Source organism: Pelodiscus sinensis, chromosome 2 (genome assembly GCF_049634645.1).
Source record: "Pelodiscus sinensis isolate JC-2024 chromosome 2, ASM4963464v1, whole genome shotgun sequence".
NCBI classification, from domain to species: domain Eukaryota; kingdom Metazoa; phylum Chordata; order Testudines; family Trionychidae; genus Pelodiscus; species Pelodiscus sinensis.
This window is the reverse complement of record NC_134712.1, coordinates 175,443,936-175,464,117: the sequence shown is the minus strand read 5'-3', so window position 1 is coordinate 175,464,117 and position 20,182 is coordinate 175,443,936. Positions and strand designations below refer to the sequence as shown.

Genomic DNA, 20,182 nt, shown 5'->3' with positions numbered 1-20,182 from the left:
TTTGCACGAAAACCCCTTACGCAAAAGCATCGGCAGAAAATATGCTAATGACATCGCGACTCATGCTAATGAGTCCATCATTAGCATACTCTCTGCCGCAAAAACCTGTAGTGTAGACAAAGCCCAGGCGAGCACGCCTGAGCCAGGGGCCTGACTCTGGGTCACCACACATGCCGGAGCCGCTTGCTCAGGGGGGAGACCTACAGCATGGCCCCCAAGTGCTGTGGCCAGGCCTGGGCTACACAGAGCAAAGCTACGTGGCAGGCGCGTGGGCTGGGCAAGCTGGGGGTGTGGCCGAAGGCAGGCAGACACTGCTTCAGGGGGCGCGCGGGGATGGAACTGTCTCCCCCATTTCACAGAGGCCAGTCAATGAGGACACCTGCTGGCAGTGATGGGAGCATGATGAGAGGTGGGTGGAGGGTGTCTCCAGCAGGGCAGTGTTTGAGCTGGCGGGGGGTGGGGTGAGAGATGGGGTTAGGAGGGAAGTGTGGAGGGGCTGCAGGCAAAGAGGCTGGTCAGCGGGGAAGCCTGCTGGCAGTGCTGGTAGTGTGGCAAGTGACCATAGGGGGAGGGGTGTTCTGGGCTTGGAGCTGGGGGTGTGGCGATGCAAAACAACGTGATGATGTCACTCTCATCCCATAGGAAATATTTTATATATATACAGAGAGAGAGAGAAATGCACACTGGATGGACCCATCAATTTCAATGGGCTTTGGATCAGACCTCTGTTTGTGACAGCGCCTGTCCCTGGATGTCTCTGAGGCCTATGACATAGGCATTGAATTTCTTCTGAGATAGTCCCCTTTGCTCTGCTCAGGCCCCTCCCCTACTCCACTCCTTCCTCCAAGGCCGTACCTCACCTCACCTCACCTCATCTCAACCCCACACCTCTGACCAGCCCCTTCCCACCTCTTCCCCATCCTGCTCTGCCCCTTCCCCCAAGCACACTGCACCCTGACTCCTCTACCCTTCCACCCAGCACCTCCTGACGCTGAAAAACAGCTGATCGACTGTTGACATTCAAAAAATAACAGTTAATGACAACATGCATGATTACTGACAGTTAGCCACTCAGTATTTTCTGGATTTAAACAAGATATTGTGTGGGCCAGAGGGAATTTAGTGGAAACAACGTATTTCTAAGAGTAAAAGGAAGAATATATTTTATAACTGTGTATTAGATGATCTATGTACACTCACATCTCTGCAGCATTGGCTGTACATGACTGATTCTGTGCAAGATAACCAAGTAGTTAGCTAATCTGAATGTAGCACTTAAGAGTAGGTTACAGAAGGATGTCTCTGTGTCTGGTGTTCTTCAATAATACTGTTATCCAAGGGGAGAAAGGTGAGAGCAATCATTCATGTTGATTAGCGTGGATGTTGCTGTTTCCATTCTCCTTACCCAATGGTACCGTCGGCCAGCCAGCCTCTGGTGCACGCAGCAAAAGAACAGTCCACTACAGCCCGTCTCAGTTCCTCTGCAGTGGCTAAGCGAGCGCCCAGGCCAGCACACAACTTCTGAGCTGCTGTTAGGTCCAGACCCTGAGAGTTGTTTCTGGATTCAACTGTGAACAACTTCCCTGCAGCACCAAAGACACAGACAGACACAACAACAAAATGTGTCACATGTCACAGTGTTGTATTAATTAAATACACAAAATATATTGTGGATTATGACAAACCTGAAAAGCTAAACCTATTTTCTTTTTTGATCTCAGTTAATTTTAGCTGAGCTCCTTGAGTTTGGGAACTAGTTACAGGTCTGGATCATCAAGGTTATTTAGGTGCCTAATTTCTATGGAAATCAGTGGAAATTTGGCACCTAAACACTTTCAAGGATTTAGTCCTTGCTTTTGGCCTACATCACTACTCCTGTGTACAAATATGTATGCTGCCCTATCAGTTATGTTTAACCAATTAATTGCTTAAACCAGGGCAGGTGGGCCCCCCAAGCAGGAGCTGCTCCATCATGAACAGGGGATGTTGCTGTCCATGCATGTCATTCTTCCCAGGCAAGTGCCCTATCCCGTAGGGCACATGGGAACCTGTCCCTCCCCCCCATCTTGATGTGAGGGCACCCCTTGTCCCTCCTGCCATGGGGCTGATGTGACTAGACGCAGAGAAAGTGGGACTTGAACCCACAACCCTGTTTTCCCCAAGCAAGCACCCTGTCCCCTAGGCCACATGGGAACCTACCCCACCACCTTACAGGGGATGTTGGCAGACTTGGGGCCAACTGCAGTCCTCCCCCCCCCCCCCCCCCAAAATGGTGTCACGCTTGCCACCTGAAAATCTAGGAACAATAATGTAGCCAATAAGATCCCCCAAAGAGAAGAAAATCATGTTTTCATCACCAACAGGGAAGAAACAAACACAGTTGAAACCCGTGTATCTGTTTTTGGACAGCTTGCATCCTATACGTTCGGCATAGGCTAAAGTACCTTGCTGAGTCAGGGCCTTTGTCTCTTTCCAGAACTTCTCTGTCTCTCTAAGCCATTGGACAGGTCAGGGCAGTTGAAGGTCTCTGTTCACGTGCACCAGCAGACTTGTCTGGAGCAGCCATACACAGCACATGACTTGCACAGTCAATGCTAGTCTTTCACCTTAATAAGCACTACTTTCATTCACAAACATTTTAAGTAAAAGACTGTAAGAGAATTAAGATGGTCAGCAATCAAGCTCCCTCGAAATGTCTTCTGAGGCAATGCTGCTCATCGTTAATTTTTTTACCAGCAGCCCATATCAATTGCAGCTCTGCAGGACTGAAGCAAAACTTGTTTAATTTTCCAGTCCACCAACACTGAGAGCAAAGTGACAACATTCCTTACTAATAGTTTGCTGGTAATTATGACAAATCAAGTGCTCTTCAATAAGACTTTATTGAAAAATCTCAAGAATCTGACAACCTATTTAGTTATTTTTTAAAAATACAGTACAGTCCTGGTCTGTAAGATTTGGTGGATGTGCAAAATATTCGGATAAATAGGTCCTAGGCTAGAAGAACATGGTACTGGTCCGTTGTACTGGGGGAAGTTACAAGGATGTTTTGGATGAAATGGGATACAAATGAACAAGACTGACCTGTATACCAGATTGACCTGTATAGTTTTTCTAAAGTTTTCAAGAGTACTATGACTATCTGCCTAATTTGTAACATGTGTTCTCAGTTTTATGTGCTTTCTTATTTAAAATGAAATAAAACACATAAGCATTAATCCCCTGGCATCTGATTAGCATTTGACTAGCAAGACATTTAGCATTTCTAATGTTTCTACATCATTCGAAGTAGTATCATGTTAGAGTTAGAGCTTTTGGTCAAATTCAGCCCTCATGTACAAAGTTACAGCTCTCAAATCAGTGGATGTTTTATGCACATCTCCCAAGGCAGAATTTGGCCTGGAAATAGTTCTAATGGACAGCTTGCAAAATATATATGAATAGAGTTTCAAGTGTTCAGCTGTTGAAAATGTAAACTCTTTGCGGGTAGGACCTGCCTTTTTGTTATGTGTTTATATGGCAGCTAGCCAGGGGCGGATATAGGGCAGGGCGAACAGGGCAGCCGCCCCGGGCCCCGCACTTCAGAAAGCCCCGCGCTTCAGAAAGCCCCGCGCTTCAGAAAGCCCCGCGCATGCGCCGTGACGCTGCTGCGCATGCGCATGGCGTCACTGCGCATGTGCCGTGGCAAAGGGGGGCCCCATGGAATTATGCTGCCCGGGGCCCCGCAAAACGGTCATCTGCCCGTGCAGCTAGCTCAGTGGGGATGTGGCCAATGGGCATTACAGTAATACTAATTACAGCTAATAATATGAATAACAACAATAAAAAAATTGAATGTTCAGGTTGCTGGTTGAAAAGGCTTACCTACATTGGGGATTTTTACACCAGTAGTAACTGCTTATGAGCCCTTCACTTTCAATGGGGCAAATTTATATGCATACAAAATATAAATGAGGAAAACATTAATGTTCTGAGGGCTCATATACTGACTTAGGGCTGAGTGTGTAGCAGTGACAGACGAACTAGATAAATGGAGTTAATACTTTTGAACTGATAACCTCTTGAGATTCACAGGTTCATTGTGCTCTAGAAAGACAGCCTCACAGAGGTACAGCACAAAAGGCATAGCCCATAAGCTGGGGAAGCAAAGGTGGCTTTAAGCCAGGGGTGGGGGAACTAAGGCCCAGGGGTGGGGGAATGCAGCCCCAGTTTGCCTGGATCCGGCCTCTGAGTCTTGGGGCCCCCTCCAGCATTGGGGAGCCCACGCTGGTGAGGGGTGTGGTTTTTTGTTTGGTTGGCTGGTTTTTTGCTTCTCATTTGTATGCAGCCCCTGACTGATTTCTCTGTGGGTTCCTCATCCCTGCTTTAAGCCATCAGCATGGCTCTGGCATCAGTTAGGCTATGTCTAGACTGCAGGCTTTCGGAAGAAGCTTTTCTGGAAGAGATCTTCTGAAAAAACTTCTTCTGAAAGAGAGCATCCACGCTGCCAAAGCCCATCGAAAGAGTGATCTGCTTTTTTGACAGATAGTGTCCACACTGAATGGACGCTCTCTTGCATGTAAGCTGTGATTACTATGGGCGGAATGGCCACCAGGGCACCTGTGCTTTTTCCTCTTTCTTCTTCTTTCGAAAGAACTCCCTCTTCCCCATCCACACACGCGCCTATTTTTGAAAGAGCTCTTTCGGAAAAAGGCTTCTTCTTCATAGAAAGAGGTTTATCAATGTCGGAAAACCCTCTCTGTTCTTTCCATTTTTTTCCCGAAAGATTGGGATTGCAGTGTGGACATAATTCAAGTTTTTTCGGAAAAACTGCTGTTTTTCCGAATAAACTCTGTAGTGTAGACATACCCTTAGTTAGCCACAGAGCGGGGCAAAGAGGAAAGCTGTCCTGGGGCCCGGCCATTTAAAAGAACCCATGCTCTCAGCTGCAGCTGCTATTACTATTGCAGGAGCAGCCAGAGTGATGCATATTAGGCAGTGCTTAAGGGCTGGCTAGGGGAGGCTAGCCCCCAGCCCAGCTCCTTTAGGGAGCCTGGAACCGACCCTGCACCTTACCCAGGGGCTGGTGAAGACTGTCAGACGCCCTGACTCAGAACAGCCCAAAACTCCTCTTAGCACTCTGGTGCTGTTCTCTCACTCTCTCTTACTCCAAAATGCTTCCTTACATCTAATCTCTGCCCCACAATGCTCCCAAACCAGGGCTGGCAGGGGGACTAGGGATGAGATAGAATTCCTCCCTAAATGTTATGTTTATTTTTAGCCTATTCAAACTAGTCACACCTCTTTGGCCTAGAAATTAATTTGGAACTCTTGTGAGACTTTCTCAAAAGATTCCATGTACTTCTTGGTTCTGGCAAGTTCAGAAATACCTTGAGAATAGTCTTTCTTGCAGTATTTTGGTATTTCCTCTTCAGGCCCCAGCTGAAACCAGGAACAGTAGACACATAAACCAACCTTTTTTCTAACCTCAAAAAAAGCTCATTTCAAGTTTTGGGCAAAATCATAGGTATCTTCTTCCAATTGCTAATTAATAGTAATGAGCCCAATGCTTTAATACTTTGGCAAGAGTCCCACATGAAAGCAATGGAAGTCTAGCCTTAGTAATCAGTGCAAGACACTAATATTTAATGACTTTCTATTTGCAGGCAATGTTTTTCTATATAAGAGCAGCCAGTTACTGATATGGGTGGGAGCATTTTATAGGAACAGGTGGTATGTCCATGATCCTTCCCATCTAGAGGTCAAATATTGTTGGATTTTGCTAAATATATCTTTCTTTGTGTATGTAAAATATAACATCCTATTGTAGTAGAATATTGGATTTCCGCTGCAGATTTTTTGTTTTCTGTGTTCTAATTCATAAGACAACATAGTTCGCAAAACAACAGTATATGTATCAAAATTATAAAGTATTTTAAATGGCCTTTGTTATAGACAATTGTAGTGTTCTTGACATTTGATTAATTTCCTGCAGTTTGCATCTTATAAAGCAAAGATGGGTGGTTTTTACAGTCATTACAATGCTTGTTTTAGCTTCTGCTGTCAATGCTTATTATTGCACTATTCTACTTCTACGTTTTGATCTGTTGGAAAAAGGAAAGCTTTTCCAGAAGCAGAAACTGAATGACAGGGGATGGATCACTCAATATTTCCCTCTTCTGTTCATGCCTTGCGAAGCATTTGGCACTGGACATTATCAGAAGACAGGATACTGGGCTATATTGTGCTAGATGGATCATAGATGGACCCCTGTTTCTTAGGTATATTCTTATGAAAGTTATTATAAGTTGCACATCTATAAACTGGGATTCTCTGGTCCGGCAACATCTGTGGTTCAGCAAGGCCATGTTCCAGGATCAGAGAGTCCCAGCATGCTGTGGATGGGAACTGGGAACCTGGCATGCTTTAGATTGAGGGAGGGGGGTGGGGGGGGAGGGCTGGGAGCTCAGCACAATGCAGGGAGGAGGCACTAGAAGCACAGCAGGCAGTCCAATAGGGCTGTGGATTAGGGGGCAGAATCCCAGTGCAACGTCCAACTGGGCTGCGGGGCCGGGGGCGGGAAGCCCAGTGCATGGCCAGAAATGACCTCTCCTGGTCTGGTAAAATCCCTCATCCAGGACCAGTCATGTCCCAAGGACCAGGGAAGTCCAACCTGTATTTCTTATTTATTTAGCAATAACAATATATTCAATACCCTGTAATGTAGAAAAGTAAAGGTAGTATCTGGCTCAAATGGTTTACAGTAAAAAAAATACCCCAGTGCATTCAGATATATAGAAGACAAGAAGCCATGGGGTATCCAGAGATAAATACATTTTAAGGCCAGAAGAGAGCATTATGATAATCTAATCTCCTGTTTGACAAAACTTGGATTTCACACAGTGACTCTTGCCTCCAGACTAATAATTTGTGGTTGAATGAGAATACGTCTGCTAGAAAGATACCCAGTCTTGATTCAAAGACACCAATAAATGAAGAATTTATGCATTATTCCTTAATATATTGTTCCCATGGTCCTAACATTATTTCCTTTGAAAATTGCTGACTTTACTTCCTAGCCACTGAACCATTTTATGCCTTTGCTCTGCTAGGCTACGTCTACACTGCACGATTATTTCAGAATAAGCTATACTGGAAGAAATACTCCCAAACAGCTTATTTCAAAATAGCATGTCTACAGGGAAGCCTGGAAATTAGTCCGAGGCAGACACCCCTAATGTGGACATACTACCTCAATTTAGAGCCCCAGGAAGCACTGGGGAGCAATTATTTTGAATGGCCTGGGGGAGCAGCTATTTTGAAATAGCAGCAGTGGAGTGTCTACACTATTGCTATTTTGATATAGCTAATTCGGAAGAGGCGATATTCCTTATGGAATGAGGTTTGCAAATGCTGAAATAAGCCACCTGTTATTTTGAAATTATTTCGAAATAACGGGCTAGTTCTGTAGATGCAGACATTGTTATTTCAGAATAACGGATGTTATTGAAAATAACACTGCTGTGTTGATGTACCCCTAGATATTTGCTATTTGCAGATATCTTATCCCCCTCCAGATGATTATAGACATGATCACATTACCTTTACCTTCTTTTTGATTAACTAAATAGATTGATGATGTCTATCCAAGTGCAAGTAAATAGATTGAGTTCCTTTAGTTTGGTATGGCTTAACACACTTTACATTGCTAACATTTCTAAAGAAAAAAAGCAAACAAACAAAAAAGCAAACAAAAACAACAAACCTTTTTCCTTTGACCAACACTTTTCAGGCTTTCCTTACTCATTAGAGAGAAGCAAAGTAATAAAAGACACACACGTAGGAGCAAAAAAAATTCCTTTGCAGCTCATTTTTCTGGGGAGCTCCAAAATATGGAGCAGTTCCATTGAACAGTAATACAGCCCCTTTCCTGCTCACTCTCTATGAACCAATAGGCTTATGACAAGAGTCCCCAAACTTTCAGCTGCCAGGGCCACATCACTCTGTTTTGATTAGAATAATAGAGACTTGGTGGGATGATTCACATGACTGGAGCACTGTCGTGAAAGGGTATAAACTGTTCAGGAAGAACAGGCAGAGGAGAAAAGGAGGAGGAGTTGCATTGTATGTAAGAGAGAAGTATGATTGATTGGAGCTCCAGTATTTAGAGGGAGAAAAGATTGTTGAGGCTACGTCTACACTACAAGGTTTTTGCGCAAAAACAACTGTTTTTGCACAAAAACCCATGGAGCGTCCACACCTCATGCACTTTCTTGCACAAGTAAATAGGCAGAGGAGAGGGCTTTTGCTGGTACAGTTATTCCTCTCCCCATGAGGAATAACTCCTTTTTGCGCAACAGTTCTTGCACAAAAAGGCAAGTATGGATGCTCCACAGCAGTTTCTTGCGTAAGAAACCCCTTTCGGGAAACGCACAAATGCTCTGATGGCCATTCTGTGAATTGTAATCAGAACTTTCTTGCGCAAGAGCATCCATGAAGTGTGAATGCTCTCTTGTGCAAGAGCACATCGCTTCTGTAATGTGTTTTGAGGTGTGGACACGTTTTTGCAGAAGAAGTTTTTGCACAAAAACTTTTGCACAAAAGGCTTCTTCTGCAAAAACCCTGCAGTGTAGATGAAGCCTTGAGAGTCTATAGGTTAAGTTTAGAGGTTGAAGCAACAGGAGTGATGTGGTTGGTGTCTGCTATAGACCACCGGATCAGGTGTATCAGGTAGACGAGGCTTTCTTCGGCCATCTGAGATAAGCTTCCAGATCGCAGGCTCTGGTTTTCATGGGGGACTTTAATCACCCTGACATTTGTTGGGAGACCAATAAAGCAGTACACAGACGATCCAGGAAGCTTTTGGAGAATGTTGGGGATAACTTCTTGGTACAAGTGCTGAAGGAACCGACCAGGAGCCATGTGCAGCTTGATCTGCTGCTCACAAACAGGGAGGAACTAGTAGGGGAAGTAGAGGTGGGTGACAACCTTGGAAGCAGTGATCATGAGATGGTAGATTTCAGGATCCTGACCAAAGGAACAAAGGAGAGTAGCAAAATAACAGCCTGGACATCAGAAAAGCAGACTTTGACTCCCTCAGAGACCTGATGGGCAGGAATCCCTGGGGGTATGTCTACACTACAGCACAAATTCAAACTAACTTAATTCGAATTAGTTAATTCGAACTAAGCTAATTCGAACTAGTGCATCTAGACCTAAAAACTAGTTAGAATTAGCATTTTGCTAATTCGAACTAGCATGTCCACATTGAGTGGACCCTGAACCGAGGTTAAGGATGGCCGGAAGCAGTGTCGGCAGGGCATCAGATTAGGACTTAGAGCATGGAGCTGCTGTCTCAGGCTAGCTGAGGGCTGTGCTTAAAGGGACCCGACCCCCTTCCCGGACAGACAGTTCTCAGGGTTTCCCGCTCGCTTGTCTAACTCGATGAGGGACAGCAAAGCAGTCCTGGCTTGGAGTGCCCTGAATGCCCACACTCGGCACATCACAGCACTCGGCCATCAGCCTGGCTGCACTTGCCGCAGGCTGCCATCCGGGGGGGGGGGGGGTGTCAATCGGGGGGGCTGCAGGACAGCTTCCACCCCGAGGAGCCTGCAGAGCCACCCCAGTCCTCCCCATTGGGGGCTCGTACCCCATTCCTCCGTCACCTCCTTCCACTTACTCCTCCCTAGCCCCCCTTCCTGATGTACAAAATAAAGGACACGTGTGTTCAAAAATAGAAACTCTCTATTTAACAAAACTGGGGGGGGGGGATTAACCTCTGGGGAGACTGGGAAAAGGAGGTGGGAGAGGGGAAGAGAGAGGGTAGGAGAGGAGAAGGGGAAACCTGGGAGGAGGGAGCTGAAAGGGGGAAGCCAGGGGAAGAAGGAGGAGGGGAAGTATCAAACTATGGTACGCCATATCTTCAGTACTGTGTACAGATGTGGTCTCCTTACCCCAGAAAAGATGTTTTGGCCTTGGAAAAGGTTCAGACAAGGGCAACTAAAATGATCAGGGGTTTGGAACAGGTCCCATATGAAGAGAGGCTAAAGAGACTGGGATTTTTCAGCTTAGAAAAGAGAAGACTGACGGGGGATATGATAGAGGTCTATAAAATCATGAGTGGTGTGGAGAGGGTGCATAAAGAAAAGTTCTTCATTAGTTCCCATAATAGAAGGACTAGAGGACACCAGATGAAATGAATGGGTAGCAGGCTTCAAACTAATAACAGAAAGTTCTTCACAAAGCAAATAGTCAACCTGTGGAACTCCTTGCCGCAGGAGGCTGTAAAGGCTAGAACTAGAACAGAGTTTAAAGAGAAGTGAGATAAAGTCATGGAGGTTGGGTCCATGGAGTGGTATTAGCCAGGGGGTAGAAATGGTGTCTCTGGCCTCTGTTTGTGGAAGGCTGGAGATGGATGGTACGAGACAAATGGCTTGGTCATTGTCTTCGGTCCATCCCCTCCAGGGTACCTAGTGTGGGCCGCTGTCGGCAAACAGGCTACTGGACTAGATGGACCTTTGGTCTGACCCAGTACGGCCATTCTTATGTTTTTATGTTCTATGCTCAGGGCTCAGGGTCGGGGGGGTCTCACTGGACCACCTTGATTTTCATGCAAACCTGCTCCTGGGTGGCCAGGCTGGCAGCTATCCTGCCCTAGATGGCCACTTTCCTGTGCCTACTGCGGAGGTCGTGGATGAGGTCCACGATGTCTACACTAGACCAGGAGGGCGCCCGCCTCTTGCGGACCTGGGCAGGCTCCCAGGAGCCGCCAACCTGTCCCAGGAAGAGGCGGAGGGCTGGGTGGCAGCGGGTGGCTGGCTCATGCCGTGCCAGGTGCAGGATCTGCTGGCTGGGTGCTGGCAGGCTTGCACCTGGCACAGGCACCGTAGCCAGACCGTGCCCCTTTAAGGGCTCCGGGGCTGGGAGGGGGGCAGACAAGTTTCCCTGGTGGTGTCCAGAGTGGCCACCAGGGCAAGCTGGGGAGGGCTAGCCTCCCACTAGTTCAAATTAAGTGGCTACACAGCCCTTAATTTGAACTACTTAATTTGAACTAGGCGTTAGTCCTCGTAGAATGAGGTTTACCTAGTTCGAATTAAGCGCTCCGCTAGTTCAAATTAGGTTCGAACTAGCGGTTTGTATGTGTAACGCCTATCAAAGTTAATTCGAACTAATGGCTGTTAGTTCAAATTAACTTTGTAGTGTAGACATACCCTGGGATGTTTATAAGCAGGGGAAAAGGAGTCCAGGAGAGCTGGCAGTATTTTAAAGAAGCCTTATGAAAGGCACGGGAAGAAACAATCCTGATGTGCAGCAAGAAAAGCAAATATGGTAGGCGACCAAATTGGCTTACCGGGGACATCCTTGGTGAGTTTAAAAACAAAAAGGAAACTTACAAGAAGTGGCAACTTGGATGGATGACTAGGGAGGAGTATAAATATATTGCTCGAGAATGCAGGGGAGTTATCAGGAAGGCGAAAGAGCAACTAGAATTGCAGCTAGCAAGGGATGTGAAGGGTAACAAGAAAGGTTTCTACAGGCATGTTAGCAATAAGAGGGTGATTAGAGAGGGTGTGGGGCCCTTACTGGATGAGGGAGGTAACCTAGTGACAGAGGATGTGGGAAAAGCTGAAGTACTCAATGCTTTCTTTGCCTCTGTCTTCACGGACAAGGTCAGCTCCCAGACAAATGCACTATGCGACGCAGTATGGGAAGGACGTGGACAGCCTTTGGTGGGGAAAGAACAAGTTAGGAACTATTTAGAAAAGCTAAACATGCACAAATCCATGGGCCTGGATTTAATGTATCCGAGGGTACTGAGGGAGTTGGCAAGTGTCATTGTGGAGCCTTTGGCCATTATCTTTGAAAACTCGTGGAGATTGGGAGAGATCCCAGATGATTGGAAAAAGGCAAATGTAGTGCCCATCTTTAAAAAAGGGAAGAAGGACAATCCAGGGAACTACAGACAAGTCAGCCTTATCTCAGTCACTGGAAAAATCATGGAGGGAATCCTCAAGGAATCTATTTTGAAGCACTTGGAAGAGGGGAAAGTGATCAGGAATAGTCAACATGGATTCATGAAGGGCAAGTCGTGCCTGACCTATATGATTAGCTTCTATGATGAGGTAACTGGCTCTGTGGATATGGGAAAGTCAGTGGATGTGATATACCTTGACTTTAGCAAAGTTTTTGATACAGTCTCCCACAATATTTTTGCCAGCAAGTTAAGGAACTATGGATTGGATAAATGGACTGTAAGATGGATAGAGAGTTGGCTAGACTGTCGGGCCCAACAGGTAGTGATCAATGGCTTGATGTCAGGTTGGCGGTCCGTTTCTAGCAGAGTGCCCGAAAGGATCTCTTCTAGGACCAGTTTTGTTCAACAACTTTATTAATGATCTGGATGAGGGGATGGATTGTACCCTCAGCAAGTTCTCAGATGACACTAAGCTAGGGGGAGAGGTAGATACGCTGGAGGGCAGGAATAGGGTCCAGAATGACCTGGACAGATTAGAGGATTGGGCCAAAAGAAATCTGATGAGGTTCAACAAGGACAAGTGCAGAGTCCTGCACTTGGGACGGAAGAATCCCAAGCATTGTTACAGGCTGGGGAACAAATGGTTAAGTAGCAGTTCTGTAGAAAAGGACCTGGGTATTACAGTGGATGAGAAACTGGATATGAGTCAACAGTGTGTCCTTGTAGCCAAGAGGGCTAATGGCATATTAGGGTGCATTAGGAGGAGCATTGCCAGCAGATCCAGAGAAGTGATTATTCCCCTTTATTCGGCTTTAGCGAGGCCACATCTGGAATATTATGTCCAGTCCTGGGGCCCCCCACTATAGAAAGGATGTGGACACGTTGGAGAGGGTCCAGCGGAGGGCGACCAAAATGATTAGGAGGCTGGAGCACATGACCTATGAGGAGAGACTGAGGGATTTGAGTTTGTTTAGTCAGCAGAAGAGAAAAATGAGGGAGGATTTCCTCCTGAAGGGAGGTTCCAAAGAGGACGGAGAAAGACTGTTCACAGTAGTGATGGATGGCAGAACAAGGAGAAATGGTCTCAAGTTACAGTGGGAGAGGTCTAGGTTGGATATTAGGAAAAACTATTTCACTAGGACAGTGGTGAAGCACTGGAATGGGTTACCTAGGGAGGTGGTTGAATCTTCATCCCTAGAGGTTTTTAAGTCTCAGCTTGACAAAGCCCTGGATGGGTTGATTTAGTTGGGATTGGTCCTGCCTTGGGCAGTGGGCTGGACTTGATGACCTCCTGAGGTCTCTTCCAGCTCTGTGATTCTATGATTCAGTTTTGCTCTTATGGTATGCCAGAGCATATCAATTGCAGAAAATAATAGATAGATTTATGTACAAAATGTAAGACAATCCCCACAAACAGAGACTATTCCTACCCTGACAAGCTTATAGTTAATATAGACAAAACAACAGAGGGTGAGAGAAAGTTGGTAAGTGTGAATAGTCCTTTTATCTTAGGAGTGTGCCTGGTGAGGTAGGTAAGAGCTCAGGAAAAAGCAAGAGGGATGGAAAAGATGGTGGTAGGAAAGTAAGGGGAAGGGGCAATGGAGGGGTAAGGTGAGGTAGTAGCATGGGCCCAAGAGAAGAGGATGGAGAAGAATCCCTCTCACAAGTTTAGTTTTGTCTTTGCTGCATCAAGTTCTGGAGTGTATGAGTGTATGCTGCATCAAGTTCTGGAGTGCTTTTCTGTAGACATGAGCACATGCTTGTTGTGATTAAGTTTCTCGTGGGAACACCAAGTCCAAAATTCTTGTGACCACCCTTATTCACCAGAACTGTGTCCTGGAGCATCTGCAGGCATGGCCACCTGCAGCTCCCAGACAGCGGTGGCCCGTGAGCCTAGGCGAACTAGGCACTTGCCTAGAGTGCCGCTGGCCCGGGCACCCGATGACTTCATGGCCATTGGCGGCCGTGCAGGCGGGGGTGCCTATCGTGCCGCCCACCTGGGGCACCAGCTGCCGCAGCCAGCCTCAAACCACGCCTGCTCCCAGAGCTCCCTTTTGGCACTGTCCACACTGCAGGAAGTTGAAGGGAAAACACTCTCCCTTTGACTTCCCTTACTCCTCGTAGAAGCAGGACTTCCGGATTCAACCAGATTGCCCCTCTCAGTTCTAATTAGCATGTCTTCACTAGACTCGCTAATTTGAACCCTTGAAGATCGATAGTGGCAGCTTTGATCGTCTCTGCGGTATAGATATTCCGGCTATGTCTAGACTACAGCCTTCTTTTGGAAGAAGCTTTCTTCGGAAGAGATCTTCCAAAAAATCTTCTTCCAAAAGAGAGCGTCCACACTGCAAAAGGGCATTGAAAAAGTGATCTGCTTTTTCGAAAGAGAGCGTCCAGACTGAATGGACGCTCTCTCGCATGTAAGCTGTGATTGCTATGGATGGAATGGCCACCAAGGCACTTGTGCTTTTTCCTCTTTCCTCTTCTTCTGAAAGAACTCCCTCTTCCCCAGCCACACACGCCTTTTTGTGAAAGAAAGGGTTCTTCCTCGTAGAATGACGATTACCAATGCTGGAAAAACCCATTTGTTCTTTCAATTTTCTTGCAGAATAATGCAATTGCAGTGTGGACGGTCCTCAGGTTTTGTCGGAAAAATGGCCATTTTTCTGACAACACTCTGTAGTGTAGACATACCCTCCCTTAGGGTAAACATTAATGAAGATTTGTAAGCACATACTGACAAGGAATACTCTTGAATATTTTTGAGAAATGAACCAAAACCCTGTATCTGAGTCACATAACAGCCTAATTTTAGAAATATTAGATATGGTTTGAGGTCAGAATTTTGAGGCTCAGGCCAATGTCTAATTGTGCCTAACTTTATGGATTCAGAATTCCTGGGATTTCTTCCATTTGCAATCTGTTACTAACCCAATTAGTGGAGCAGGTAAAATGTTTTGCATGTAACACAAAACCTAAAAAATAAAATTACTTCTTGCTGGAGCAACTTAGCAAGCTTTAGCCACAGATAAACTAGTAGAGCTCAAACGTTAAGTTAATTGTACAGATTAATTACTGTCACACTGTTACAACATTTTGTTCTTCTGACCAAATGTTTTATGAGAAACTACTCTTGGTACATAGACATTTTGGCAGCTGTGAAAAAGATAAAACAGTGAGTAAAAGTGTTAATTTTTATGCAACTTTCCCAGGGCTGATTCACTTAATCCAGTGTAAATGCAAAATCTACTTACTCTACATTTACATTGGGATAGCTGAGTCCAGTCATGACCGTAATGACATAACTAGAATCTTCGTCTTTACAAGGGTGAGAGTTTATTTTGATATGCAGGGAGTTGTACTAATGTGAGCTACCCATTTAACTCTTGTGAATATGCATTCCCGCTGTGTAGAAATCTGGACTCTACCTCTGATTGTCATGGATGAACAGCCTTAAGGCTCATTTCTCTATTGACTCTTGCTTTTCTCTGCAGTAACTCTTCTTCAGCACTGTAACTAGGTATTTTTGCACTTGGGGCAAAATATTAATTATGCGCCCCCTCTCATTAGGTTAGCATGCATCTCATTCTTTACTTTTTCAGCTCATTATTTTTATTTATTACATCTTTGAACACCTGATCACGATGTGCCCAGGGCAAGTGTATCCTGCTTGCCCCACCCTTGTTACAGCTCTGCTCCTCTCACTCTTAATGTAGTTAAAACACTCCTGATTTACCCCAGTGTAAACTGACCGAGAAACAAGTTGTTAGTGAAGCTTCTATGTGGCTGACCTCAGTCCAGATGCCATTAGCAGAAACATTTAACTTATAAAAGTTAAAGCAATCCTAAATCATATTTTATTTTAGTTTTTACCTATATCTTCATGGATTCTGGCTTCACTACATCCATGCGTGTTGTGGTGAAGTATTAGCCAAAAAAAAATCAAATAAGCCTCAAAGCTTTACACTTCCACCAGGCCCGTATGATCTCTACTTATATTGTCTACTATAATAGATCATTATTTGCATGTCAGAAAATAAAACCAGAGTCTCCCTTAGGGAAATATATTGTAACCAATTTCTGAGGTTTGCTTATAATAGAGACCAGACTTCGTTTCATGGTTTTACAAAGTATACTCTAAATCCCTTCAGAAGTTTGCAAAACTGTTATTTTTTGTTAAAAGTAACAAATTATATAAATATTATCCAAAAGTGTTCCCTTTCATTTCACCACTCACATTTGCAGACCTTACAGAGCAGGAATTGTCTGTAAAATTAAATTTTCATCTATAATTTTCACAAATGAGAAGATGGTTTCCTGTTCAGGCCAGTTCAGAATCTATTATGAAAGGAAATACTGTTCCTATTTTATGCTCTCAAATTGGTTTAAACCTGGCAATTCTACATAGTGACATAATTTCACATGAAGTGATTTCTCTTGTGTTAATGTAAAATAAAACCAAATAACTTGGAGCATAGCATTACAGGAGTCGGGTTAAATCACGATATAAAGAAAACACATGACTAGCTTGGTAATAATGAACCAACAAATTTTACAGAATGATATTTCGAAAAAGTTAAATAAAAATGGAAAATAATTATCATTTTGCTTTGCACTTATATTGTGCTTTACATCTTCTCTTCTGTAATTCTTAATTCTTCCAATTATTTTCCTGTATCTATCTATCAATATGTAAGATGAATGTGACAAACTACTGAACATGTAAATACGTAAAATACAGGAACTCCCTTCAATAAGCCACTGAAATACTGGTCAACATTTTCCCCTCTGTGTAAAAGCTCTAATTGCTGTTTCTCTCTTTCACCAGCAAGTTTGTCCAGTACGAGATAATGTCATCCACTTTTTCTCTCCATTATCTCAGAGGATATCAGTTTAGGATGGAATCAGAAGCAAGTTGTTCCAGGCATGCAGGAAGGTTGCTGGGATAGCTACCAATAATACTTAAGGAAAAGTTTTCTTAACCAAACAAAATAATTATTCCTTTCTCTGTCTCCCTGTTTCCAAGTACAGGGAAGTGTTTTTTTCTTCCCAGAAAGCAGTTTTGCTATCAGAGGGTCCTTCACTAAAACCAAAACTGCAGTTCTGCATAGTGCAATGCATTGAAAGGGTGTTAGCTTTTATTCTTCTTCATTTTAAAAGCAATTGCATTGTCTCCAGACTCATGACAGCAGGCTCTGCTGTATAAATATCTACTCTAAACGGTATGCAATAAACATATACTGTACATGCAAGGAAAGTTTGTCTTTTTTTTCCTCCTCTTTTATTTCAATTATCAAATAAAATAAATGAAAATTGAAGACCAAAAAATGAGAAGAAATATTTTGGGAAATGAAAACGTTCTTGTTATTCAGTAGTGTTTGTCTTACTTTCCCCTGCAATCACACAGCAACATCAATGGTAAGAGGTTGCTGTACTTAAAAAAAACTGAAATCGGGCATAACTCTACTCCAGTCGTGAGTATGAAGAAACAAGCGTGGCCATTCAGCACTGCTCTCCCAGGAAAACAGACTGTTGTTTTAAAAAAATAAATCATGTTACTGCAAAGGTAGTTTGATCACCATTAATTAAGAGAAGATCGTTAAAACGGCACAGGCTTCTAGAAAGGAAAAGCATGCAGTGCCGTCAGATTATTGTCAGAGCAGAAAGGAACATTCATGGTAGCTAGCAACTGGCTGGCACTTTCAGCCAACTTCATGTTCCATTGAAATCATCTCGCAGTGAAATAAAGAAATTCACGCTCATACGTTGGCAGATGCCTTGAGCCCATGTAGTACCGGAGAGAAGACGTTGCAGGGGAAAAGTCTTCCTGATTTTCAGATACCCGATGCTTACAAGCCAGAGAGACCTATACCGAGGAAGTGTCAGGTTCGGTATTTGGGGAAAGATTATTGATTGCAGAAGCTCTCCAAAAAGTAACTAATTCTTTTTGCTTAGCCTAGCTTTATTGTCATTTCCCCTAGACAAATTCCCTGTCATATTTATGATAAAATAATCACAGCCTGATGAGATAGCAATTCCTTTCTCTGTGTAACTCCAGGATACATGTAGAGTTTCACAAAACTCGGAATCAGACGTTCCTTACATGCAAACGGCCGCATGTATTTACATTTATTAAAAAGGGGGTTTGCAATAACATCCAAAAAGAGATCCCACCAAACACTAACTCAGCCCTAACTCACCATCAGCCTCTACAGAGACGATCTGGAGGAGGAAGCAGACAGATCCCATGGACTGGACAAAGGTGTGTGCGGATCTCTTATAGCCTGGAGCCATGGCCCTGCTATTAAGTCCTCGGCCGCAGGAGGTTGGCTAGCAAGGGGCTTTCTTCCCCCTGAGCCTCAGGCGCAGGGTCGGTGGTGGTGATGATTTCAATGAGCGCTTTCCCTCGGCAGGATCCTGCGGCTTGGGCTTGCACTAAAGGAGGGAGGGATGGAAAAAGAACGAGAGAAAGCAAAAGGAATCCCTCGCGTGGCTGCTGCAGTGAGAAAGTGGAGGGAGGGGGAGAAATATGTCCAGCCAGGAGGTTGGAGAGCGGTTTTATCCGGCCCAATTGTGCAGGGCAGGGCACATGGAGAGCCGGTGTTAAAAGTCACATTGCTCTGTCGGTCAATACCTAATGGGTCCGAGTGGAAGAATTGTCACAGCCAGGAGGGAGAGAAGGGGGAAGTTGCAAGCATCCAGCAGGCGAAATCGCCGGGTGAAAGAAGAGGAGTTAGACGGGGGGCTGTGAGTGGGGAATTCACTTGGGGGGGGAGGCTTTCATCTCTGGAGACTTTTGTGTGGCGATTGCGTGGTCTGTACCACATGCCCCCCCCCCCATGCTCCCCGCCCCCCCACACACTGCTCTGGCAGTCTCCGCTCAGCAGTGGTCCAGGTCTGGAAGCGGAAGGGCTGGTTCTGAGCGCAGGGCCCGGGCAGTGGGGATTCCCAGGTCTGGCATGGCCAAGGGGGCGCTGCAGGGCAGGCCGAGAACTGACGAACTCGTGTGGGACCCAGGAGTGCCAGGGCAGAGCAGAGGCTAGTGCAGGCCAGCAGCCAGGGGCAGTGGCTGCAGGCCCAGGTCTGCAGAGGGGCCTGGGAGAACGGCTACAGCCTGGGTGTAGGACAGACGCCCGGCAGGGGCTCGGGCCGCTCAGGAATGAAGCCCACTGACAGCGCTTTGGGCGGGGAGACTGCAGCTGCTGTCAGCTCCCGTCAGCGCTCAGCCGCCCTTCCCTCTCCCGCCGCCTGACACGTGCCCGGAGAAGCGGACAGGAACCCCAGGGGGCAGCCCTAAGCCGGGCCAGCAGCCGCTCCGTGCCATGCCGAGCGGCCCGGCGCTGTGTTGCTCTTGGAGCGGAGCAGCGCGCAGAAATGTTGTTTTTTTGTATTCTCCTGCGGGGATGGCTGGGCTGCTCCCCCGCCTCCCCGCAGGCATGTGAGGCTGGGCGGGAACACGCCCGCCTGCGAGAGAGCAGACAGCAAGCGGGGCTGTACTCGCCGCTTTCCCTCCCCTCCCCTCCCAACGCAGCGCACCTCAGCCTCGTGAGTGACGGGGGCGGGGAGGGGAGGGGAGCTGATCCCTAGCTGCAGACCCCACGTTTCTACTGTGCTGAACCGGCAGAAAGTTGTTTTCATAGGCTGGCTGGAAGGGCCCAAGCGTCTGTGGGATCTTCAAGGGAGACCGGCCCTAGCAATGCCTTCCATAGAACAGACTTGCTAGACACACCGTGCTCTCGCTCGCTCTCTGGGGTGTGTGAATGTAATCCTTGCCAAGGGTGTGAGGACTGAAGACTTCTGCTGAGGCACAGAAAACACTTAGAAGGGAGCTTCTCTACGGTGTCCTGCCAATCAGTCTCAAACCTAACTTGGAAAAACAACCACCACTAGGGGTGAGAAACTGGGTCGGTTTCCTGTCCATTCAATCCGTGGCTTAATGCAATTATCCGAATACATTTTTTTAATTCCAGAAAAATGTGAGCTAAATGTAACTCATACTAACGTAGAACAGGAGAGAAAGGGGGTAAGAACCTTTTGCACTTCTTTGGATGTATTCGTTTAATTCTTTTACTAATGATGTAGCTACTGAAATAAAACAAATCACTTATTTGCTATTTGTTAGCTCTCCAAAGAAGCCTATATTTTGTTAGTCTTACTCATGCAAAAAGAATCCTATTGACCCCAAAATACATGCATAACTACATTGTGCAGGGTTTAGCCATCTGTCTG

The 20,182-nt window shown here is 45.6% G+C and overlaps 1 protein-coding gene across 1 annotated transcript in view; it reads right to left on the bottom strand.

Annotated features, from left to right (window-relative positions):
• Window positions 1-18,692, bottom strand: part of SUSD5 (sushi domain containing 5) — a 59,518-nt gene extending 40,826 nt beyond the window's left edge. Inside the window, exons 1-2 of the mRNA XM_006121752.4 lie at window positions 18,154-18,692; window positions 1,406-1,583 (exon numbers count right to left, since the gene is read on the bottom strand). Coding sequence (XP_006121814.2) covers window positions 1,406-1,583; window positions 18,154-18,247 — 272 coding nt within the window. The 5' untranslated portion in view covers window positions 18,248-18,692. The remainder of the gene's footprint in view (window positions 1-1,405; window positions 1,584-18,153) is intronic.
• Between the last annotated feature and the right edge of the window lie 1,490 nt (window positions 18,693-20,182).